We start from the raw sequence: 25,444 nt of genomic DNA on the forward strand, positions 1-25,444 counted from the left end.
TGTCTGTGTGTGTATCTTTTGAATATATATCTATGACTGTGTGTGTGTGTGTGTCTCGGTGACTGTGTGTGTCTGTGTGTGTGTCTTTCTGTGCTTATGTAAGTGTGTGTGTGTGTGTGGGTGTATATTTCTTTCTGTAGCTGGATGTTTCTGTGACTGTGTTTTTCTTTTTTCTTTTTTTTTTTTTTTTTTTGAGATGGAGTTTCGCTCGTTACCCAGGCTGGAGTGCAATGGCGCGATCTCGGCTCACCGCAACCTCCGCCTCCCGGGTTCAGGCAATTCTCCTGCCTCAGCCTCCTGAGTAGCTGGGATTACAGGCACGCGCCACCATGCCCAGCTAATTTTTTTGTATTAGTAGAGACGGGGTTTCACCATGTTGACCAGGATGGTCTCGATCTCTTGACCTAGTGATCCACCCGCCTCGGTCTCCCAAAGTGCTGGGATTACAGACTTGAGCCACCGCGCCCGGCCTGTGACTGTGTTTTTCTAAGTGTGGGTCTCCCTGTGTCCATGAGTGTCTGCCTGTGTTTTTCTATGTGATCGTGAGTGTCTGTGTGTGTAAGTGTGTATTTCTGTGTAAGTATGTCTCTCTGACTGTGTGTTTACATCTGTGGCAGTGTTTATGCATGTAAGTGTGTTTTTCTGTCTGTAGCTCTGTGTGAGAGCATGTGTGCATGTAAGCATATGTGTGTGTAAGTGTATGTCTCCGTTGGTGTGTGTGTGTGTCCTTAACCCAACTTAGACAAACTCCAAGTCTCCTGGTGCTGCTTTAAAACAAAGCAAGGCTCCTGTGTTATGTGATCTCCAGCCAGTGGCTCACTCTGATCTCTGGGATTTTTAAAAGAGAGAGAGAATCCTAACTCCCAGGATCCTCTGAGAAGCAATAACAGTAAACTCCTTGATTGCAGTGTGCGTGTTTCCATCCGTGTCTGTGTGTGTGGATATGTGTGCGTGGCCAGGGGAAGGTCTTGACTCCAGAGTGACCATAGTGACTGAGGTCAAGGCCACTCACCACGTTCGGAGGCCCCAGAAAGGAAAGCAGTGGTCAGCAATTGTGGTTTTGGTCTGAACTATTTTTAAAGTTTAAAAAAAAAACAAACACACACACAACCAGCGGAATCTCATTGCCATTGAATAGATAGGTCAGATTTAGATAAAGCTGGAGCCCAGAGCTGTGGACGTGTAGGTGTGACTGGGTGGACTGAGAAGACCTGATCCCTTTACACCCTGTGGGGTCCCATGAATGTCACTGCACTAACCACAGTGCAGCCATCGCTCCCACGGTGCAGAGGACACCCTTCTTCAGCTACCTGGCCTCAAGCATCTTTGCGGCGACACTGTGAAGTCTGATGTATTGTTCTCATCACAGATGGTCACTTGCCCAAGCCCACTTCGTCAGGGGGTAATGCAGCTGGGGTTCAGACCGAGCCCTTCTGTCCCAGACCCATGCTGTCTGCACATCTCTGCCCAGCAACTCCCGTCCTGTCCCCGAGTGCTTTGTCTCTAGTCGGGTTCTTTAAAGCGAGGGCGGAATCGACCGTTGGCTTGCTTAAACACCAATTTTCCATGGTGAAAAAATGTTTCCTTCAGAAAGATCGATTTAAACAAAATACTTTAAGAGAAAGAAAAGTTCTCTAAGCCATCTTGCAATATCAGTGTGACCCACGCCTTTAACCACTTCCTCACCAGATCGGGATCCCTGGCTTTTTATAGCTGAAGAAAATATTGAAACTGTCAGAGGGGGCCCCATCCTGACACTCACATCTCCTCTCTGCCTGCCTGCAGGCCCTTCTGCAGTTTGCCATTCAGAATGTGGAGTTTTGAGCTTGAGTATTTTGAGTATGTGTATGTTTTCTCTGTGTGTGTGTGTCTTTTTTTTTAAATTTAAAGTACATCCAGTGGTTCTCAGAAAAGCTGCCTTGTTCATTGTTAGAAAAATAAACCCGAGAGCCCAGGAACTCAACAGTAGGCCAAATCATATTGACCCTTGTTCCTTGGGTCATTGAATTCCAAGCCTTGGCCTGGCTGAGTAGGTTACTTTGATCGTTGCTGCTTCTCAGAGGATCCTGGGAGTTAGGATTCTCTCTCTTTTAAAGATGCTGGAGATCAGAGTGAGCCACTGGCTAGAGATCATGTAGCACAGGAGCCTTGCTTTGTCTTAAAGCAGAACCAGGAGACTCAGAGTTTGTCTAAGCAATTAAGGACAGAAAACCATGTATATATCCCGGCCCTTTCTGGAGTCTGTGGACCAAGTTGCCAAGCCTGTTCTGAGAAGCCCAGAGCCGTTACAAAAGCTTCTCCGACACCAGTCTCACAGCGGCCATGTCTGGGATCCCCCAGTTCCATGCACTTGTGTTTTTCCTTGTCTCTGGCTGAGATTCTGACTGTCCGGCTTTGCCTCTCACCCTAGGCGCAGGTCCCTTCTTGAGCTTGACAATTAACAGAATCATTGTAACAACAATGTCACCACCTTTCATCAGGAACCTACCAGGTGTGTGAAAGGTCCACTTCACAGTGGCCACTGGGGTCAGATCCCAGCTCTGCCTCCTACGTAACTGTTAAATGGGACAGTAAGAACAACTGACTTACACAGTTGCTGTGAGGATCCAATGAGTTCAAATATGAAACCTCTTGAGTGAGTTTGTCAAAGTCCTCGATCCACAGTGGTTGCTGTTGTTACCATGAGTGGCAGTAGCATGGGGAAGAGCAGTGGCACTGGTGTCGCCACCACTGCCTCCCCTGGTTATCCATGAGCCTTCAGTGCGCAGCCAGTGTCTGAGCTACGGGGAGACCCACAGAGGATGTGCCCTGGAATTGCACCCTGGTCAAGACCCCACTCAGCTCACTTGTCCCTCCCAGGGCAGATGGCCCAATTCTACCAATTATCGAGGCAGAGATGAACTTCCTGGAACCCAGCTCCTACCACTTACATCATTAGAAAGAAGAAACCTGTTATTTTAACAGAGAGTACGCTGAGTTTGATGAAGCAATTTACCCTTACAAAGACTGTGTTTTCATTAGCTCCTAGGTGGGCTTCTATTCTAAAGTCCAACTCGATCTTAATGGAGCCAAGAAAGCTTGCTGTTTAAGGAGCCCTCTTGGGGGTGATGGTGGGAGACGGTTCTATCTTTGCAGAGTTCTCTTCCCAGAGGACTTTGCCGATCTCTGATCCTGTTAAAGAACCAGCAACCTGTTGCCTGTATATACAAATTCATCTGCACAGTCAAGACCGAAGGTTCACTTGGGCAGCACCCCCTCACTTCACAGGTTAGGAAACTGAGGCCTAGGGAGACACCTGTTCAATACCACACTGCATGCCGATATGCTGTTGACCAGTCATGACCTCTGCACTGTGTGCATCCCCAGAATAGGTCCTGGGACCTGCAAGCTTGGAGGAAAGTTGCACAGCCCTAATGTGGCACTGAGATCTTCAAGTAAGCAGGAGCAAGAGATGCTCTGGACCATCAGCCCTGAGCCTGCTTTCTCTTCCAGGGAGGCTCTGCACTTTCCCCGGCCGCCATCATCAGCCACGAGAGGGCCCAGCAGCAGGCTGTTGCTTTGGCAAAGGAGGTCAGCTGCCCCATGTCATCCAGCCAAGAAGTGGTGTCCTGCCTCCGCCAGAAGCCTGCCAATGTCCTCAATGATGCCCAGACCAAGGTGGGCACTTAAGTACAAGTTGGGAAGAGACATTCTCTGGTCTTTTACAAATAGAAAGTGAAGAAAAGGAGATGTGACCCACCCCAGCCATATCACACATGAGGCTGACCACCAGTGGGAGCTGGAACTCGCATTCCCCAGCTGCCAGAGCTAGGCACATGCCACAGTCTGCAGCAGTTCAAACATGGGGACTGAGGGTAGACAGATGCCTCTGCAATTTGTTTTTCTTATTTATAACATGGGAGTAGTCATACATACCTCACAGAGTAGGAAGAGAAAATGAAGTAACACATATGAGAGGTTTTGGCCCCTGCCAGGACCATGGTGGGCAGGGGACCAAACCCTTAACAGGTCACAGCTACATGTATTGAGCATTGCAGACAGGGCTTCACAGATGGCAGTGGGTTTGAGCCACTTCACTCCCTTAGATGGGACAGCTATGTGTTCCCTTTCTAGCCTGCAAAGTTCTTGCTTGCCAACCAAGCCTCTGGCTGGCACTCGCATTAATGGAGGGAACACTAGCAGGAATAATTGTTGTTATTGTAATTGATGGCCTGATCATCTTAGCAATGAGTCTGGACTCAGAATTGGAGCAGGTCTTATCCTCAGCTCCCCTAAGTGCAGGCTAATTTGATCACAACTGAAGCTGGTTAATGTCACCTGTTACAGTCACGGCCTCCTCTTCAACCACTGTCCCCTCCTGCCTTTCTCACCCACCTACAGGGTCAGGCTTACCCATCCCTCCCTGGGGATCTGCTGTGACCTCTGGGATGCTCCCCTGGAGACCATCATTGCTGAGAGTGAGATTCATTCACCTTCCAGCCCCTGAGTTTGTCACATGGTATCCCGTCTGCCTGTTGTCCTGGTCATTTTTTCCCAGTAAAGTCCCTGATGGATAACCAGCATTAGCATTCAGTATGGTTAAGACTTCATTATCCAAAGTAATGCAACTGATAATTCCAGGAAAACTGATTATTGTTGCATCCAATGCAGCTCCTGGCCGTGAGTGGCCCTTTCCACTACTGGAGTCCTGTCGTCGATGGCCAGTTCCTCCAGGAAGCTCCAGCTAGAGCTCTGAAGAGGACTTTACAGGTAGAGGTCGATCTGCTCATCGGGAGCTCTCAGGATGACGGGCTCATCAACAGAGCAAAGGCCGTGAAGGTAGGCAGGGAAGGGGCCTTGGACATCTCCAGCCTGGCATTTCCTAAGGGTTCTGGACCTCAATGTCTGACTTGATCAAGAGGTATCGACCAATTGCTGAATAACTACTGTGTACAATGCCTACATGAGTTTAGGAGGTGGTAATGGGGGGATTCAGAAATCAGACACTTGCAGGGTAGCGAGCAACACAGGCACTTCCACAAATCACAGCTGTGAGCAAATCACTGTGGAAAACTGGAGCTGACCTAGAAGCTCTGCAGCTCAGGGCTCCAAGTTAGAAGACCCACATCTGGGCCATGCCACCCCTGTTTCATGAAGGATGCTTGTCATACTGAGAACTGAGAGGTTAGGAGGCGGGGGGTGAAGGGACCCTTATTAAATCATCACCCTTTCCCAATCCTGAAAAAGACACCAAAGCACCAGCCTTCCAAGTTACATTTCTCAGGAAAAAGAGCATGCACAATGCACCTGGCAAACACGCAGCTTTGTGCGGCTTGCTGGAGGCACAGAGAAGTGGGAGTGAGCTGCGAGGTCTACAGTCTGCTTGAATGCACAGCTCCTGCTCTCACCAGCAGTCACAGCCACTCACTAGAATGTGGCTAACCCTGGAAGAGGCTGAGCACATGTTCCTCTGCCTGCCCCACCCTGCCTTGGCCACACTACTCTTGACCAAAGCCTTGTAGGTGGTCAGACTTGAGGAGGGGAAGCCCCGTGTGCATGAGGCACAGAGAGAGGACCACGCTAGGCCTGGGTAAAGAGCACCCTCCCCTGCACACGCGTGACACGGGTCTCTGTTGGCTCTGTTGAATATAAGGCAGTGTAACTGAGATTTTATTAAATCATGAAAGCAGCCATCAGGATCCTGAGTTCCTTTGGATAATACTATTTCCTTTGGGTAATATATTTCACCTTGGGGACTCTATCCTACAGTAATAAAAGCTCCAGTCTTACATGATATATGTACAAGAGTATTTATCACAGCATTGATTATTGTGGCAAAAAATTGGAAGCAACTCAAATGTCCATTAACAGGGAAATAGTTGACTATGTTAAGATACAAACAATTAAATAGTATGCAGATGTTAAAAAGAATGAGCTAGATTTATCTCTGCTGGCTCGAGGGATCCCTGTGACACATGACAAAAAAGATGCAGAGGAATATGAAATTAAGATAGCATTCATATTTTTTAAAACCAACTTGTACATATCTTTATATTTATAAATGTGTATATTTGTATATTTTCTGCATGGAAGGATAACGGAGTGAAAAGATTCACAACATGCTATTAACATTGGCTACCTCTGGAGGTATAGAGATGTGAGAAGGAATATTATGAATTATTACTATTGCTGTGTATATATAGACATGCATAATATGTTACATATTATATACGTTTATGTGTACATGTATATAGAGAGAAAGAGAGAAAGAAGCAGGGCTGGTGAGGCTAGAATATGAAGCTGATTTCTGAAGGTTCCCATCTGGAAGGTGGGTGTGGCATGTGAGCAGTGATAGAGTCCTCTCTGAGGGTGTGTGTGTGTGAGTGTGTGTGTGTTGCAAGGGGATGGTGTCAAGTAGAGCTTAGTCACCCTCAGCTTTCATCTGGCTAACTCACAGCCAAGGCGAAATACCATTTGTACCTAGTCCATTTCAACATTTTTCTGCCAAGCACCCGTATACAGCACAGCCCTCACCCCGAGGGGCTGCAACTTTGTTATTGGACAAGATAACCATTCAGGAAGTACTGAAAGGGGCCACTCTCCTCCACTGTCTCAGAGTTTGTAGTCTCTAAAACAGGAGTCTTCAAGTTGCTTCTGATCAAGCCCCTCATCAGTTAGGAAATAGTAAGTTTAGTTATTTAAGTATAAATTAGATACATGTGTACTCCTGTAATAATACTCTAAGTTATTATAAACCCTTTATTGAAACAAAAGAATGTTAAAGCATGAGAAAGAAATGGAAGTTCTAATCTTAGTATTCCCTGACTGCCCCTAAACACTCTCTGCCCAGGAGACAGCTCTCTGAGTCATAGGCAGACTGGGTTGGAGCTGGCCATTGACCAGGGACTCTTTCCCACTCACCTCCCTATCTTACACTGTCCTACGGGGGAGGCACAGTCTCTGTGCAGAAGACGCTGTGTCCTCACAGCTCTGGTTCTTTGGACCATGCGCTGAAAACTTACCATGGCCGTCTTTGACTTTTGAAAGAGGAAGAACTCTTTTATATTTCCAGGAGCCTTGGGATCGGCCTAGAAAGGGCTGATGGGGCTAGGGAGGAGGGAGGCCCTGTGATTAGTTCCCAGACCTCTCCCAAGGCAGTAGAAATCCAGTCCATCAGGGATGGTGAGGTCAGTGGTTTTTATTGGCAGATCTGGGACCATGGTGTCCAGAGGGTAGCCCAGGCTCATGTCTTCTGATTAGGCTTGTTCATTGTGAGAGGGATGACTGCACTTGTGGCTGCCTTGGGCTTCCCTGGTTTAAGCACGGTCCCAGAAGTATCTGTAAGTGTCCTAACTTTGTCCTGAATTCCTTAACCAGTCCAGCCAGGGACCTGAACCCAGAGGACTGGGATCTCTACTCAAGGATGCATTTGCATTCTTCTCATTAAGTTTATCTCTAAGGTTTTTAAAGAAAGCTTACTTTGTTCACTTGCAAAGAAAGATGGGTCCACTAGCAGGAGACTCACTGCCAAACAGAGGCCTGGCTGGGGAGGCCAGCAGTGAAGTCAGGCATCTCCAGATAGAGAAACCCCTCTGAGGGCACAGCAGAGCAACTCCTAGCCCTTCTCCATGGCAGTCATCCCAGACACTAACTGCAGGGCAGTGTTTCCCAAGCACATTTATTCATTGGTTAGACCGTCCCTTTCTGGCTTTACTTCTTCATTCATTCCCTTGCATTAGTGCAGCCACTGAGCAGCTTTTGTGAGCCTGCGTCCTGCTGGGAACTCATCTAGGTGCTGACTGGTGAGGAGGACTACCTGCAGTAGGAGAGTATTGATGGGGAATTAGAAGCCAGCTCACAGCTCAGTGCCACTGCACGTGGACATCTACTAAACATGTGTCTGTGCCCAAATTTATTCCTCCTGGACTTTTCCCTTCAACTCTGAACTGGTTTAGCTAATGTCCACTTGACATCTTCACTTATATGTCTCATAGCGTCTCATCAATAACACAGCCAAAGTGGACTACCGATTCCACCTCTGCTCCCATCCCCAATCAGCATGTACTTCTGTAGTCTTCGCCATCTTAGCAAACAACTCAGCAACTAAACAACTCATCCTTCTGTACGCAGGCTCAAAACCACAAGTCATTCCTGACACTGCTGTCTCATATCCTACCAGCATTCTATCTGCAAATCCATCTGATCCAGCCATTTTCTTTGGGGTTTTTGTGGTAGCCCCCAACTCTCTCTCTCTGCACCTGTCTTGCCTCTTGTAATCTATGAGAAGCATAGAAGCCAGAGCAATCCCTTTATAAGTCAGACCATTTAACTCCTCTACTCCAAGCCTTCTCTCCAGTCTCTCATGCAAAGGAAAATCCAGTCTTCCATTAACTGCCAGAGCCTGTTTGATGTTACCCTGTTAGCTCTCTGACCTCACCTCCTGCTGTTCCCCCCTGCCTCACTGTGGTTTTCCCCTTTAGAGTTTCTCAAATAGGCTGAGCGTATCCCACATCAGCATCGTGGTATTTGTTGTTTCCTCTTCTGGAATGTTCTTCCCCTAGGTAACTCACTGCCTTACTTCCTTCAGGGTTTGCTTATCAGAGGGACCTTGCTTGACCACTTGGATTGGGAGGGAAGCCATATCCCTAGCCTTCTCTATCCCCACATCCCACATCCCACTGCAGCACTCATACCTTTTGACATATTATGTATTTGTCTATTATCTTTCTTTCCCAACTAGAATGTTTGAAACTGCTGTATCTCTGGTGCCTAGAAATGTGTCCAGTTCTGCTAGACATATTGCACACAACAGGGACACAGTAAACATTCACTGGGATGAATGGATGAAAATATGAAGAACTGACTATATGCTGGGCCCTAACCCAAAAGTCTTCAATGAAATAATTTACCCTCACAACTACAAGGTGGGGATTATTATAACTATTTTTCAGAGAAAAACCAGAATTCAAACCCAGGTTCTATCTACCTCTAAAGTCATCCTTTTTCCATGACAGCACTCTGGGAAAAGCCAGACCTTCCTCCAAGAGCCTTCCATCTACCAACAACAGTATGTTGGGTACTGAAATGTTTGCAAACCCAGATAGAATAAGGGCTACTATGTGCAAAAGGCTTTGCAATTTTACCCACATTCTTTTTTTTCTGTAGGCATTTATTGATTTATTTATAATTTTAACTTTTTAATAACCTTAGGGGTTATCCTAAGTGAAGTAACTCAGGCTCTTACTTTACTTTATCTCAATCATACGGCTGTGAGGTAGGGAACCATGAACCAGTATTTTAACACCTTTTTTTTCCTGAGAAAGAAAGGCTTAGTGAGGTTTACCAGTTTCTAGGTCAGCTAACTAGTCCTTCGCAAAGCCAAGTCTCCACTGCGGGTCTCTGACCCCAAATGGAGCAGGGGGTCTCTACCCATGACCTCATCTGTGCTAAACACAAGAACAGAGATGTGCTAGCACCACCTTAACCCTACCATATGCAAGCATTGCTCAGAGAGATCCTTAGGATTCTGCCCCACGCAGAACTGCAAGAAGGTATGGAGGATGCCTAAGTGGAAACTAAGCTACAAGCTATGCTCCCACCCTCCCAACAGCGAGGAAGCTCCTTCTGGACTTCATCCCAATGTGCCCTTTGGTTGCCCTCCCTTGCCTCAGCCTGCTCCCAACCTGAATTTAGAGTTGGGTTTGTGCATTTCTGTTCCCACCACAGAAGGCTCCATGGCACCTGGGACCAACCATCAGCCAGGAAGGACCTGAAGATGGCAGGTTCCAGAGGGCCTCAATCCCAACCATGCCTTTTACTCCATCCTCTGTCCTTTGATACCCACCCAGCTCCTCCTCCCCCATCTAGGGCTGAGAAACCGGACATATCAATTGCAGTAAATTGTCACATCCACCTAATTGTCCAGCATGTTTCTGTAATACCAACACCTGTTTGTTTAGTCATGCAATATTTACAAGGTCACTTGCTAGCTGCCAGATGCTAGACCAGGTGTTTCAGCATAAAATACAAATTGAATTCCTCCCTTAAAAAGGGCTTGCAGTCAGGTGAAAATAAATAAGGCAAACAACAGAAACACCATTGATACATACAATAAGGAGAGATGGATGTCTATTCCAAGACCTCAGGAGGTGGGGATCAGGTGCCGTTGGGCCCCATAGCAGCACTGTCAGCTGGAGTGACACAATAGCCAGGAACTGACCAGGACCCTGCTCCCTGGGTCATCTGTCAACAGAGCAGGGAGAGCGTCTTGGGTCCTTGGGTTCCAATCACAAGCATCCAAGTTACCCAGAGCCCAAGCCTCAGTTTCCCTATCTGTGAGATTGGGAGATAATTAGTAAATATTCTCATAAAGATGTTCAAGAATTCAAATATACACCAATATCTGGAAAATAGTTTGGCTTCAATAAATGTTCATTTTTTCATTTAATTTTTTAATTTTAATATTAAGATTACAGTCCAAAGCTGTTGCCCCTTCTTCAGATAGTTATCCACAGAAAGCAGGAACACAGAGAATGTCCAACCTCTGAACCACCTCAGCTGACCTGAGACAGATTTTCCAAATGGTAGTAAACACAAATGCATGCTCTCTCCTCATGCCAGCACTGCATAAGTATCAGCCAGATCCCAGTCCACAAACATGCAATGCAGCTTCCCAGAGAAGTCATGGAGGGACAGGAGTGGAGCCTCTTGCCCCAAGTCCTGCCCCCTGGAGCCACCCACCACCTTAGCAGAGACCCACCCATTTCCCTCCGGCCAAAGACAGAGGGTTGGTAGGGGCTCCGTCAAGTCCCTCTGAGCGCCCTCCACACATACCACCCCAGGCCACCTATGGCCCACCCAAGGAGTCCTAATGACAGCCAGCAAAGTTAGCAACCTACCGGTGGGGCATCAGGGCTGCCTGAGATGTTCTCCATTCGCAGCAAATGATCTTATTTTCTGAAGTAGCAGCTTTCTATTGAAATTCTTCATCAGTCGCTGTCATGGGGAATTTCCCCCCCTTTCCTTTCTCTTTCTAACTGGTGAAATTGACAGTCTGCCTACATTAACCAGGCATTCATTTGCATGATCAAAAGCAGATTTGTTCCAAGATGCAATGTTCTGCCTTCCCTTCCAAGCACAGGCATCTCCAAGGAAGGCGAGAAAAATCAGAAACAGAGCTCCTCCGCCGTGCCCCTGAGCTTGGCCACAAGTTGGCCTCGTCTGGGAGCAGGTGGAGTGGGGGCCCTGTGGGGAGGAGTTGGGGGAGGGCAGCTCGTGTGAGAGTTGGAGAGCAGCACCTGGCAGCTGAGGCGCTGGCACTAGCCCCAGCACAGGAATATCCAGCCTTTGGTGACAGATTATAGTAAGAGAAGCATGCAGGAGTTTTCAGTGTGTGTGCAATTTCCTGAAAGGAGGCACTGCTGCCTTAAATCCCCAGCACTCAGGGATGGGTGGGTGTTAGGGTCTGAACCCAGGGCATCGCGAGGACCTGGATTCAGGAAAATGGGTCACAATTCTTAGTTTTAACCACACCATTTAGGAGAGTTGCTGAACTAATCTGAGCTGCAATTTCTTTAGCCTTTGAATGGACACAGTGAGATCCTCTGCCACTTCTGTCTCCTGCAGTGTTAGAAGAAGCAAAAGAGGTGTCTCCCAACACCCAGAGAGCCCTGGAGGTCTCATGGCTCTAGGCTGCCCTCACACACCGTAAACCCTCCACCCTGGAGCTGTAACCCCACATTACCCCTCACAGCTGACACTTGCACGTCACTTTGTCTAATTCTCCCCAGTGGCCTGTGAGCTGGGATTACCGTTCAGAGAAAGCTGAGGATCAGAAGGATTGACTTGTCCTCCCCAAAATATTAAAAATTGTATTTCATGACTGCATTGGTATAAAGATGAATGTAAACCAGGCTAGATTCATTATTAAATTTTCTTTTTTTTTTCCGCATTAATTGACTCTTTTTATTAACTGACTTTTTTTTTTTAATTGTACTTTAGGTTCAGGGGTACATGTGCAGATCATGCAGGGTTGTTGCATAGGTACATACATGGCAAGGTGCTTTGCTGCCTCCATTCCCGCATCATCTGTGTTTGGCATTCCTCCCCACATTATCTTTCCCCACCCCCTGCTGTTTCTCCCTTGCCCACCCAACTGACCCCAGTGTGCGATGCTCCCCTCCCTGTGTCCACGTATTCTCATTGTTCAATACCCGCCTATGAGTGAGATATTTTTTTCTTCTGATTTTAAAATAAATTAAAAGGAAAATGCTTTCATGAGTCCCTAAAAGTGCAGTGAGCCCTCAGTCCTGAGCCAGCTGTGCTTGATGGAGAAGTCAGGCCTTGTCCCTTAACACCACAGTGGGTGGTGAAGCCAGGAGTCACTCAAGCATTAACCCATGCAACATCTCTCCAACACAGACTATTCAGAGGCTCCTGTGTGCTGGACTATCTTCTAGGCTTTAGAGGGAAAAGTTGTAACCCAAACAGATAAAGCCCCTTACTTGGAGAGTTCATGTTCTCATGAAAGGACACAGATGATGTAAGTGAATAAAGAATTTCGGATCTTAGATATGCCCTGAAGAACACTGAAGTGGGGTCATTGTGGAGGAGGTGACAGAATGGGGAAAATACTTTAGGGGCCGTCAGGGAAGGCTTTTCAGAGGAGGTGACTTCTGGACTGATGCCTGAGTAATGAGGAGCCAGCCGTTTGGATCGAGGTAAGGAGCTGGTGCAAAGACCCTGGGGCAGGAATCGCCCTGGCTGTTTGGAGGTCACAGGGAGGTCAGTGCTAGAAGACCCTGTGGCCGGTTGGAGAACCTGGAGGAGAGGAAGTCAGAGGTATGCAGAAGACCAGTTATGAGATATTGCAGGCTATCAGAAAAGTGACTTTGTTCTCCCTGCAGTTGGCAGGTACTGAAATGTTTCAAGCTAATAATAGAAGGTGATTTTGTTGATTCATTTGTTTTAAAAAGGAACATTTCTGGCAGGTATATGGAAAATTAACTTAGGAGATGTGACACAGGAAGTAGAGATCAGATTGGGCTCTGCTGTGGAAATCCAGGGGTTGAGGTAGTAAATTAGGGTTGCAGACACAGTCACAGTTAGAAATGATCAGATTTGGGATGTATCTTGCGTCAGCAGTTGACCACATGAGTTGGGAGTTTAGTAGAGAGGTCAGAACTATAGATACAGATTTGGAAGAAAACCAGGAAAATGTGATGTTACAAAAGCCAAGAAAAGAAAGCATTTCCAAAAGGAAGCAAAGGTCAAATGTCACAGAGAGTCAAGTGAGATGAGGGCAGACAGTGGGCTTTTGCAGGTCATGGGAGACCTTGATGATGGCCATTTCAGCGGAGTGAGGTGGGGGGAAGGCTGATTGGAATGGGCTGGGTGAAGAGAGGAAATGAGGACGTGGTCACGTTGCTTCCCAAACCCACGCTCTCTCCACTGCATGATGCCTTCCACTGGATGCAAATAGCCACCCAGGATTCGTAGAGCACTTTGCTCATTCACCAGCTGACCCCATTGGCTACACCAAGCTCTGCTCCATGACAGGGAACTGTGTCATGTTCATTTGGAATCCTCAGCTTCTGGCCAACACAAGGTTGGTCTTTAATTCATGTTCCTCAAATGAGCAAAGGAGTACTGTGTCTCCATCTACCTCAGAGCTCTAGAGAATTCTGGGACGTTCAGTTATTCATTCACTCATCCATTCAAATAGTCTTGCAAGAAGCAGATGCTCTGTGTCTCCTTCTTCCCAAACCTGTGATGTTACAACCATTTTTCAAAAGTTGGAGCATAATCAATAAGCAAAAATTGACTACAGGCCTCTGTGTACAGTGCGTTCCTCCCCCAAGCCCCTGCTAGGAGCAGCATCTCTGCTTCTGCCCCAGTGTGAGTAGAGGAATGTGCCATGAACTAGGACAGCAGTACGGGTGGACTGGAGGTGGGGGCAGGTCTCACTCAGGAGGAAGATCGTAGGAACAGGCTACAGCAAAATGTAGGGGAAGAGGGGAACAATCACAGGAGCAGTCAGGAAATACCTGTGTTTTAATCAGGTAATTGAGAGCTGGTCTTAGTCACTAAGGATAGAAAGATAGGAGGGGAAGGTTCTAGAGGTGAGGAAGAACACATGTGGATGACAAAGTTAAACTGTGCCTATGTTGAGTTTGAGGGGCCTGAGAGACTTCCAGGCGATGTGACGCATTTGGATATGAAGGTGTGAGGGTCAAACTGGAGAGAGACAGGAATCATTAGCTTAACAGGTCATTCTTGAAGCAAGAAGAGGAAATGGCCCTATTCCATAAGCATTTGTGGACAGAAGGGGAGGAAAAGGGAACAGGGTGGCATCTGGGAGGCTTGGCTTTCAAGGGTAGGCAGAGATAGCAGAAGGGGACTTCAGAAATGAGCCTGAGGCAGAGCTGACTGGGAGGAGGAGATGGAGAGGTGGGGGGATGGGGCGTCTGCCGGTGGGCCTCTGCAAGGCCATCAGTGACCTTGATGGAGGTTGGGGTAGCCAGATGGCCATAGGGTAAAGAGGCTGTAAGACAGCTGGAGACCACCATGTAGGCATGCTCTTAGCGTGCACACCAGGCTGGGAGCATCTGGACGAAACAGATGGAGGAGACCCTCCTGTTGGGCACCTCCAGGCAGGTACCTTAGCTCTAGGTGGGTGTGGGACTCATGGAGAGCCAGGGGGAGATTTGCCTAGCGAGGGGCTCCAGAGATGTGGACAGCAAAGACAGCCTCAGAGAGAAGGAGTGCCCTCAGTCCAAGAGGAGAAATTGCCATTCCCTGTGAAGAGGGCAGTGTGGCCTGCAGAATGCACTGGCCTTGGGGTTTGCAGCGGGAGATGGAGCTGGGGGAAGCACTGCTGAGGGGCCAGTTGGCTCCTTACTGAGACCTGCAGTGCCTGGGCCAATGCAAGGACACCCAGCCTGGCTTGCTCTGTGTTCCATGCTCTCTGGCAGTTCACATTTGCAAACCACAATGGGAGAGCCCTTCTTCTGGCCCTTGTGTGAAGCAAAAGACAGGGTGAGACTGTCCCAGCCACCCAGCCCTCTGTTCTCTCTGGCTTCACCCCTGCTCCTCTGCCCTCATCACTCCACTGTCCCCCAGGCCTCGCTGCTCCCCCTCACCCAGGTGTCCACATGTCTGACCCCCACCCTCTCCAGTCTGGCCTCAACCATCCTCCACGATGCCTAACCCAGCTCCCCAGGGCACAACTGGGACCCTCACCGGCCAGCACCCTCATCACCTTTCCAGTTCCCTGCCCTGTGCACTAATCTTGCTCCTTATCACCCCTGGACAGTCCATATCACATAGATGTGCTGTGTATTGTCAGCATGTCCTACAGAACTAGAAGCCCCATGCAGGCAGTTCTAGAAGAGCCTGCTTGTTCACTGATATGTCCCAAATGCCGGGAGCTGTTCCTGGCACACGCAGGCACTCCATGGATAGCTGTTGAAGCGATGGTACGTTGAAGAGCAAGGACCTGCAGCCATGTGTTCCCATCGTGTCTCTCAGACATCACTAGGCGTTAACATAAGGGCATTCTAACCTGCCTTGCTGAGTTTCTTTTTAATCATTTACTAACTAGAGGGAAGAGAGAAGTCATATTTACTGTCTCCCATGTGTCAGGCTCTTTATAATCATGAATTCGTTTTATTCTAACATCAATCCCATTTTACTGACCCGAAATGAAGGCACAGTATATCCACTGAACACATTTGTTCATTGGAGGCGAATCATCTGAGGCCACAGAACAAGGCTAGATTGAACCCGGGTCTCTCAAATGCCAAATCTCACATTCAATCCACTGGGCCCCGAGACATTCAGGTTGATGCTGAAGCCCTGTGCAGCCCCTCAGATCAGAAACAGCCCCCTGTGTTTCCATGGGGATCTGACTTTGCGTTAGGATGTGTTCGTGGCCGTCCTTTAAAAGCACACACCGAGGACTGGCCAGCTCATGACAGCCCTTTGTGCCATTCCTGCCTGTAACAAATCTACTGTCTAAGGCAGACCCCGCCTGTAATTACAGCTCGTGGGAGTCAGTACATGCAGTCACATGGTGGCCCCCGCCCCCACCTGCTGACTCTCTAATTAAACTGGCAATGGCATCTGTGCTCAGGCCTCGCCAAGCATGAAGGAATGTGTGTCCCAGATCATGCTGAAAATGTGCCCCTTCACATTCCCTTGTACCCCACTGGGACTTGGGAATTTGTCTCCCACTATTTGGGAGATAACTTTTGGGTTGTCTCCAAAATATTGACCAGTCAGCAAGGCTGCACCCAATTAGTGTCTCAGATCCTCACAAAATGTGGACCTCTAATCTCAACATCATGGAAACATAAACTGGGCCCCGTCCCTCCCACTACCTGGCTGTGAAGCTGTTCTAGACCATTTTATGCAAGAGGGACTTCTTTTGGCAATGTCCAGGGCTTGGTGTCCCTGCACTCCTAAAAGCTCATTTTGCAAGGAGGTTCTGCAGAACCCGTGAAGGAGGCTGCATCCTTGATTGAGGGCAATCATTTTGTAGCAGGGGTTTGGAAAAGGGGTTCCAAGTGCTTGAGCTCAGCCTCAGGGTGGACAAAGCTCCGCTCAGACCTCTCTCTCTAGACATAGGCTTTCCCTGGCCTGTCTGAATTGGGCTCAAGGCTGGGTCTACAAATACCTAACGACAATGACAATAGACACAGTGCTAAGCACTTTGCAGGTTTCACCTCTTCTAATTTCATGACAGTTTTATGTTGAGGGTAATTTGTTGTGCCCATTTTACAGATGAGGAAATAGACATGGAGTGATTATATAACTTTCCCAAGTTCATATAGCTAAGAAGTAACAGCCTCCAAGCCCAGACCTTTCCAAGTCTGGAATTCGAAACCCAAGACGTTTGACTTTCAACCTCTAACCTATATTATCTCTACAAAGGCTGTTCATCCAAAGCATATTCACCTATGACATGCCTGTCAGATACTGAGCACTGGGGCTATGGACGCAGTCCCTGCCCCTTTGCCATGTAGTACTCTGGAACGATAGGCAAATAAACACAGCACCTGTGGCCCCTGGTTTAGCCTGGGACAAGTTAATAATCATCACTCACATTTATTGACCATGTGTCAACTACTGTGCTAACCCCTTTTAATGCATGTTTCATCGGAATCTGTAGGTAATTCACACAATAGGCATTTTTTTTCATTATCCATCTTGTATGAATAAGGAAACTGAGCTATGGAGAGAATTAGCAATTTACTCAGGGTCCCAGAACTGCAAGGCAGGTGTCCCGAGTAAATTGGATCTCAGGTAGTTTGACTCTAGGGCCTGCCCTTTCAACCATTATCTGTCTTGTTTCCTGGAGAAGGTAAGCCCAGAGCAAAACCTGGATGTTCTATTTATAATCCTATTGCTGGCAGTGAAGTCCCCAGGCCAGTGGCATCAGCATCACCTGGGAACTTGCTAAAATGCATATTCCTGGGCTCCACTCTGGACCTGCTGAGTCAGAATCTGTATTTCATCAAGATTTCAGGCCACTCTAATGCTCATTGGATTAAAAAGCATGGGTCTAGTTCAATAGCTGTTATCCAGGCAAACTAGGGAAAGGTGTTTAGTTAGGCAGGAGGAACAGCAGGTGCAAAGGCTTAAAAGTAAGAGAGAACATTTGGTATTGAGGAAACAGCACTCCTCACACATGCTGGGCACTTTGGGACTATTTCAGCAGCCTAGTTCTCATGAGTTACAGAAATTGAAGGCCCAGTGGCAGCCCGTCAGGGTGGCAAGGGCTAGGCACAGTTGGATCTGTTCCCCACCTGTATGACTTAATCAGCCCTGTAAGACAGCACTTAGCCTCTCTGAGCCAGTTTCCTTGTCCACCCTCTCAGGATGGTTATGGGGGCAAATGAGGAGAGGTGGACCAGGGGCCAACACAGTATCTTACACACAATGGGTGCTTGGTGCGTGTCATTTGTGCTGACCTTGGCTACTCCCATCGCCAACATGACTCAGGCAGCATCATTCTCACCACTAAGCTGTCTCCTCTAAGTTCCAGCAAATGGCATTACACAGGGAGGAGATAGTTTATGAACTAGCTTTCCTCCTCTGCAGCCCAGGAGGCATTGGTGGCTTGGCTAGGGGTCTCACTATGACCCCCTCATGTTGTGTATGAGAAAATGGTGCCCAGAGACAGGAAGCCACTCCCTTGAGTTTGCCCAGTGATTGCCACATAGCGGGTGCTGGGAGTTGGAGGTCCTGGTACCCAGACCTCAGCATAGCTCCCTCATGTTAAGACATGAAGGCAGATTATGCCTCCCATGTGGCAAAGCAGCCTGAGGAGAACCCACCTTAGTGCCACTGCACCCTTGTCCTTGTACCGTCCTGGGCTCCCAGAACTGAGTTCTCTCTGCTTGCACTCCAGCTCTGGGCATTAGACCCACCCAGTATCTGAGGTGGGGACATTATGGATCCCTTCTTCTAAAGCATCATCTGTGAGCAGTACTTGGGCCTCAAATTTGGCGCCTTCCACCTGCCCCACCTGCCTTCACTCATCACCCAATCTCCTTGCTCACAGCTCGGAGCTGAGCAAACAGGCTGTAGCATTGAGACAGCCACTGGAACGAGCTGTTATATTTTCTTGCACAGTTTTTCAAATATTCATATTATTTGTATGAAGGAATTAGAATAGAAATAGCAGCAAGAGAGCCTTCTTCCATGAAGATAGATACACAGCACTTTTAAAATATTTTTCTCATTTAATGAAGCAATTTATTGCTTCTCAGTTCCTCCTTCAGTTTTCTAATTGAAAATGATGAAACCCATGATGGATAAAAGTAGATCTCTTTATTAAGGACTATATGCCAGACTTTAAGCTAGATGCTTCAAAAGGTCATTTCTCATTCTCAGAACAATGCTGTGAAGCAGATTTTACTTAACTTCCTTTGCCTTTGAGGAGGCTAAGGATTAGAGAGGTTGAGTGACTTTCCCAAAGTCACAAAGCTAAGAAAGGTGAGAGATGGAACCCAAATTTTGGTTGCCAGCTCCAGGCCCTTGCCCCTTGCACTGAGACTTCCTGGCTCCTCTTAGCCCGTACCCACAGACAACCAGCCACTAGGAGAGAAGCTTAGCAGGTGACTGCTTTGTTTACTTCGTCTTCACAGGAGACATATGAACACACACAATACATTCACATTTGGAAGGTGTCAGGCTCAGAGAGAGGAAAAAATGTACTTTCCCAAATCCCCCAAATTTAACAGCGTTTGAACCCTAAGTTTTGACTCCAAACTCAGTGCTCTTTTCACTGCTCTGGGCCACACACCGTGTGGGCAAACTGTCCATCCTTTCGTGTGCTGAGGTCCCAGCATCCACAGCTCTGATGTGGGATACTGCTTAAGCTATAGCTGGGGGAACAAGCCTGTCTCTTATCAGCAGCAAGACCTGGGGTTCAGTCTTGCCTCATGCATCCTGTCTGTGTGGCCCTAAATAAGCGAGATAGGTTCTCTCAGCCTCAGAATTATGATTTGTAAGATGGGATAACATCATACTCAGTTCACCTGGTTATTTTGATATACGTATATATCCTTGAAACATATGTGTGAAATGTGTGGCACAAAATTTAGAAATAATCAGAGGGGTGCCAGTGGGTTACTAATACTATTTTTGTAAAGAAATATTCCAGGCAGAAGAGGACAGAGATTATAATGCAGTTTTTCCCCTAAACGATGAACAGGTTGTAGGGTCCACGTGATAGATTGCAGGTGAGCATTTTTTTAAATAGACTAGACTAGGATAGAGTAGAATGGAAACTCTCAGATGCATTGTAGACGGTAAGAGTATGGAGTGTGAACATTATTTGTGAATGCTATTTCAGTCTGTGTGTGTCCATGTGTGTTCCATATGTATGAAATAACTTACATGATCGTGGTCAAATATCTGAAAGTCACTGATATGATGAATACTCACAGATTCACTCTTCGGATTTCACAATTTCATATTTGCTCCAGAATTTATTCCAATAATTAAAATGTTATTGATAGAATGAGAATGAAGCCCTCTTTGCATGCACTCCTGGCTTTGGTGGTCTGAAGGATCAGTTAGTCCGCCAGCATGGTTCAGCCTGGCTTCTCATTCACCAGGCCAAGAGTCCCCCACCAGGAGGGGCTGCGCTCACCCAGGAGGGGATGCGCCCACCCAGGAGGGGCTGTGCTCACCCAGGAGGGGTTGTGCCCACACAGGAGGGGATGCGCTCACCCAGGAGGGGATGCACTTACCCAGGAGGGGATGCGCTCACCTGGGAGGGATTGTGTCCACCGAGGAGGGGATGCACTCACCCGGGAGGGTATGCGCTCACCCATGGGGGTGCTGTGCTCACCCGGGAGGGTATGCACTCACCTGGGAGGGATTGTGCCCACCCAGGAGGGGATGCACTCACCCGGGAGGGGATGCGCTCACCTGGGAGGGATTGTGTCCACCGAGGAGGGGATGCACTCACCCGGGAGGGTATGCGCTCACCCATGGGGGTGCTGTGCTCACCCGGGAGGGGATGCGCTCACCTGGGAGGGATTGTGCCCACCCAGGAGGGGATGCACTCACCCGGGAGGGTATGCGCTCACCCATGGGGGTGCTGTGCTCACCCGGGAGGGTATGCGCTCACCCAGGAGGGGCTGTGCTCACCCGGGAGGGGATGCGCTCACCCAGGAGAGAATGGGCTCACCCAGGGAGGATATGCTCACCCAGGACAGTATGTATTCACCCAGGAGGGGTTGTGTTCACCCAGGACAGTATGCACTCACCCAGAAGGGGATGTGCTCACCCAGGAGAGGATGGGCTCACCCAGGAGGGATTGCTCACCCAGGAGGAATTGCTCACCCAGGAGGGATTGCTTACTACTGGAATTCTAACCACAGATCCTGTGTTTGGAAATGTTTGGAGAAGCAATTTAAACACACCAGAGTGTGCTGATATGCACGTTTCACCATTTACATAAGGTCCTAGAAATATGTAAACACATAGCACAGGATCGTGCAGGGGTCCAGGAGGCTGGACCTCACACCCAGGCTGCCTCCCAGACTTTCCCCAGCCCCTTGTCTTCAGAAAGGAGGAAACTGGGTCCTGGGGGAAGGCAGTGATTGGCAGTGCGGGCAGCAGCAACACCAGGACAAGGAAAGGACAGAGAGAGGGGGAAATACAGAGAGAAATAGAGAGAAGGGGAGAAAAGGAGAGAGAAGGAGAGGGGAAGAGGATGTGAGGGAAGGGAGAGAAAAGGGGAAGCATGAAGGAAGGAAAGAGAAAGGCAGAGTAAGAGAAATAGAGAAAGTTGCTCTCATCTGGACACATGTCCCAGAGAGCTACATGCCTTCCCTGGCCATCCTATGCAAAATAGCCCCAGCCCCAGCACTCCCTGTCCCTCTTATACTGCCCTATATTTCTTTGTAGGACCTGTTTCCTGATACACTGTGCATTTATTTGCTTATTTTCCACCTCTGCCCACTGGAACAAGAGACAGGGAGCTTGATTGCTGTGTTCATGGCCGTTTCTCCAAGCCTGGGGCACTGTTGGCCCCGGTGAAGAGTGTGACTCTCCATATGAAAGTGTGCATGAAGCAGTCATATGATGAGTGACAGAGTCCATGAATGAAACGGAATTTAGCATTCCTAACACAACCAGACCATAGTTACCCATGAGCTGGCTGAGCAAGCAGCCGGTAAAGCAAGTGAAACTCGGGTGTTTGACCTGTTCTCAGACTGCAGCAATGGCGAACATGTTTCCGTTTTAAGTACTTGTCAGAATCTATGTGGCAGGCACTTCCATTTTCAGATGGAGAAGGCAGGCACAGAGGGGCATAGCCATTTGCTTAAGGACACACAGCTAGAAGGAAGCGGAGCTGGGATTCAAACCCAGACAGTCTGGCTTCGACACTCACGTGTTTAATGCCATGTTCCATTGCTTTTCAGAGAGAAAATTCTAGAGCAAGGGCTTGGGGGACACTGACTTAGATTTTTCAGAATTCAACTGGGGAATTTCATGTCTTTTATTTTTTTCCTAGCAATTTGAGGAAAGTCAAGGCCGGACCAATAGCAAAACAGCCTTTTACCAAGCGCTGCAGAATTCCCTGGGCGGCGAGGACTCAGATGCCCGCGTCGAGGCTGCTGCTACATGGTATTACTCTCTGGAGCACTCCACGGATGACTACGCCTCCTTCTCCCGGGCTCTGGAGAATGCCACCCGGTAAGCTAAGCTGCGGGAGGGTGCAGATTCCTGCTGCTGTTTTTCGGAGCCGACCCAGCTGATGTTCAGGTCATGAATGAGAAATAAGGGTGGTGGCTTTCTGCTTGCAATTTCCTCTGCGTCATTCATTCAGCCTACAGCATGCGGTGCTTCCCTGCTGAGGGGCAGCCCTAGGGGACATGTGGGGTGGACCCTGCTGCCAGGAAAGCCCAGGACAATGGGAGACATGAGGGGTGGCCCCGACTCTTCCTAGGCCATGAGGGAGCTGTCGGAGGGCAGAGAAGCAGCATTTGCCAGAGGTGCCTGGTGCACGGTCCACCTGAAGCAGCCACTCAGCAAGTGCTTAGGACAGCCTCCCATGCTCCTGGCCTTGCGTTCACTGAGCCCAGTGCCCCCAGTCTTGGCTGCCTGTCAGGCACACATGGGGGCATTTAAAGGGTAGGTGACACACAGTCCCCACAGGGGCCAGCATTTTTCAAAGCCGTCTCAGCTGACTCTACCCTGCAGGCCAGACTCACCTGGCACATGGGAAGCAGAGCCCTGGAGGCAGGGAGGTTTTGTGGCTGATGCCACTCCCCAGTTGGGAACAGCCCAGGCTCTGACAGCCATGCACTCTCTCTCTGGGCCCACTGTTTCTTATATCCACTGCTTACAAGCCTTCTCCCCGTTCATGCTTAAGCTTCTCTCACTTGGGGAGGGCTGCCCAAACCCACACCCCAAGATGGTTAAAGGCTGCAGCCCCCAGGCCCTGCTGTCCACAGGGTCCCTCTCTCGCAGCACACCCTCCCCTACAATCCCAGGGGTTGTCAGGACAGACCTACCTCCCTTTCCTAGTACTGCATGCGCTCACTGAGGCTGAGAACTTTTATAGAAATGCACAGCAGATACACAAGAAATGATTTTTGAATAGAAACAAGGAAATAACCAGGGTTCCAGTCCTTTCTTCCCTCTGAGATCCCTAGGATGAGACCACAGTGGGACTCCGGTGCTCAGGTCACCTTTGAGTTCCCTCACAGGTGCCTGGTATTTCTCAGTTTCCTTTGCAGAACTCCTGCTCCCAGTGGGAAGAATGGACAGGAATGTGAGTGCCTTCAGCATTCTGTGCCTCCTTGTCTCTCTCCCTCCGGGAGGTCCACAGTGACCATTTGCTTGTTATCCCTGGGGACAAAGACAATGTAAAGGCCCAGCGTCCTTTGCTGAACTGGACCATGTTGAAAAGGGATGGGCTGGAATGTGTTAGAAACCCACGGCCCCAATTGGTCTCTCCACCCAGGAGCCTGTGGTTTCCAACTGGAGGGTCGCTGGCTCAGAATAAAACTATACCACCCACTTGGATCTTGGGTACCGAAAGGCTTTAATTTTCCCTCTAGTGGAGATCTTCACTTTAGATGAAACAGCCAACAGCTATTTTGGGAGGCCTTGCCAGGGCTGGACCGTAAGAACTCACAGATGTCCAGTCCCTGACCCTGAGAGGCTTACAATCAAGTCAGGGCTGGGCTAGATCGTGTTGCAGAGAGAGCTCAGGGCTAGAGATCAGAAAGCCTAGGTTCTTGCCTTAATTTTGCCTTATCTGACGTTAAGGACAACCTGCGTGCTGGAGTGAGAGCTGAGACTGAGTGAAGGCAGCATCACCAAGGGAGGTCTCACTCAGAAGACAGACTCCAGCTCTACCTTAGCTCAGGCGCTTTTTCTCTCTGCCACAGACTCAGGCCCTGGCTCTGTCTCCTGGGCAGTTTCCTAGGCAGTGTCCTGCCCTAGGCCTGCCAGTGCATGTCTCTTCCCATAGTTTGATCCTGTCCCCGTCTTGCTCACGATGCCTCAGGGCATGCAGGAGGAAACTCAGCTGGCTTCATCTGCCCCCAAGACACCCACGGTGCTCCACGCAACCTCAAAACCTTACCTGGGGACACTCTAGCACCCAACAGACTCACCAGAGGCTTTTATCCCAAGGACCAGGAAAGGAAGATGGGCACCCCTTTTACTGAGGGACTCCCATGGGTGTTATTAAACTTGGTCATTACAAAATCTCTTCCAGGTAGGGACCCTTGGCCCCACTTCTCAGCTGAGAAGACAGAGATTCAAGGAGATTAAAGAACTGTTGGGTATCTCATCTTTACTCTGCAATGCAGATGGGCTTGAAAGCCTGGTGGACCCAGGGTCAGCCGGGATCTGTCTGACTGCTGCCCAGCCGGGGCCGCCTCTCTAAGCACACAGCCTGTGCATCAGCACAGGCAGGGCCCCACTGTTGTAAGCTGCTGCTTCTGAAATCAATTCATGCTACCCTCAAAGGCAGAGCAAATACAGAACTTAGGATGAAGAAGGAATTAAATAATAGCAATAATAGTAAAAACAAAACCTTATAATTTGTAGTTCCTATATAATAAAGTAAATTTTGCTGTGTTGTGTGCTATTTAACATAAAACCTAACCCCCAGCTCTGCTTAAAGTTAACTCACTCCCTGTAAAACCTACCTTATCTATTCCCCTCACATTGTCGGCAAAGTTCCCAGCATCTCAAAATTCCTGTTTTTCTTGCTGACCAGCTGCAAGGTCACAGGGCAAGATAACACCCAAAGAGCATACAGTGTGTTTCTCAAAATGCTATTTTTTAAATGTAATGTGCATCACAAGACATATTACAAATTAATTAACTGTTCTTTGTTCTGACTTCTGTAAACCTGTTAGCTGCTACGTCATCCTGGATGTGTAAATAGTACCCCGTTTTCTTTCTCCTTTGCTCAGCCTTGGGATGCTAAACTGCTGTGCCGGTAGCCACCTTAATAAAATCCTGCTTCATCCTTTGCTTGTTGTCCCTGGGGACAGAACCAATGAAAAGTCGTTGTCTCTGGCCTCCTGAATATTCTCCAACAAGAGAGGTTTCTCGGCCTCCTCATCTGGACGTTTTGGACTGGATCTTCCTTTCTTGTGGGGCTTCCCTTTCCACTGCAGGGTGATCAGCGGCATCCTGACCCCCACACTCTAGATGCCAGTACAACCCTTTCCACTCTGGGTTGTGACAGCTAGGAAGGCCTCCAGGCATTGCCACATGTTTACTAGGGGAGGTAGAGGAGATGGGGGTGGCAATATCCCCCCTGCTGAGAGCCACTGACCGGGCTGAACTAAGGGTATCACGTACATTAGCTATCTCAGGGGGCTCTGAGTTCTTTTAAAATGCACAATGATTTTATATTCCATTCCACAGTACATTGCATTTATCTCCACTGTATATTGCATTTATGTTACTGTGA

General features: G+C 48.5%; 1 protein-coding gene across 1 annotated transcript in view; it reads left to right on the top strand.

Annotated features, from left to right (window-relative positions):
* The window catches only part of TG (thyroglobulin), a 275,160-nt gene that overhangs the window by 228,433 nt on the left and 21,283 nt on the right, over window positions 1-25,444 (top strand). The window contains exons 42-44 of the mRNA XM_064384611.1: window positions 3,493-3,657; window positions 4,651-4,818; window positions 22,016-22,197. Coding sequence (XP_064240681.1) covers window positions 3,493-3,657; window positions 4,651-4,818; window positions 22,016-22,197 — 515 coding nt within the window. The remainder of the gene's footprint in view (window positions 1-3,492; window positions 3,658-4,650; window positions 4,819-22,015; window positions 22,198-25,444) is intronic.

The sequence above is a fragment of the Aotus nancymaae genome, unplaced genomic scaffold (genome assembly GCF_030222135.1).
Source record: "Aotus nancymaae isolate 86718 unplaced genomic scaffold, 86718_ANA_hifiasm-v0.15.2.pri h1tg000036l, whole genome shotgun sequence".
NCBI lineage: Eukaryota > Metazoa > Chordata > Mammalia > Primates > Aotidae > Aotus > Aotus nancymaae.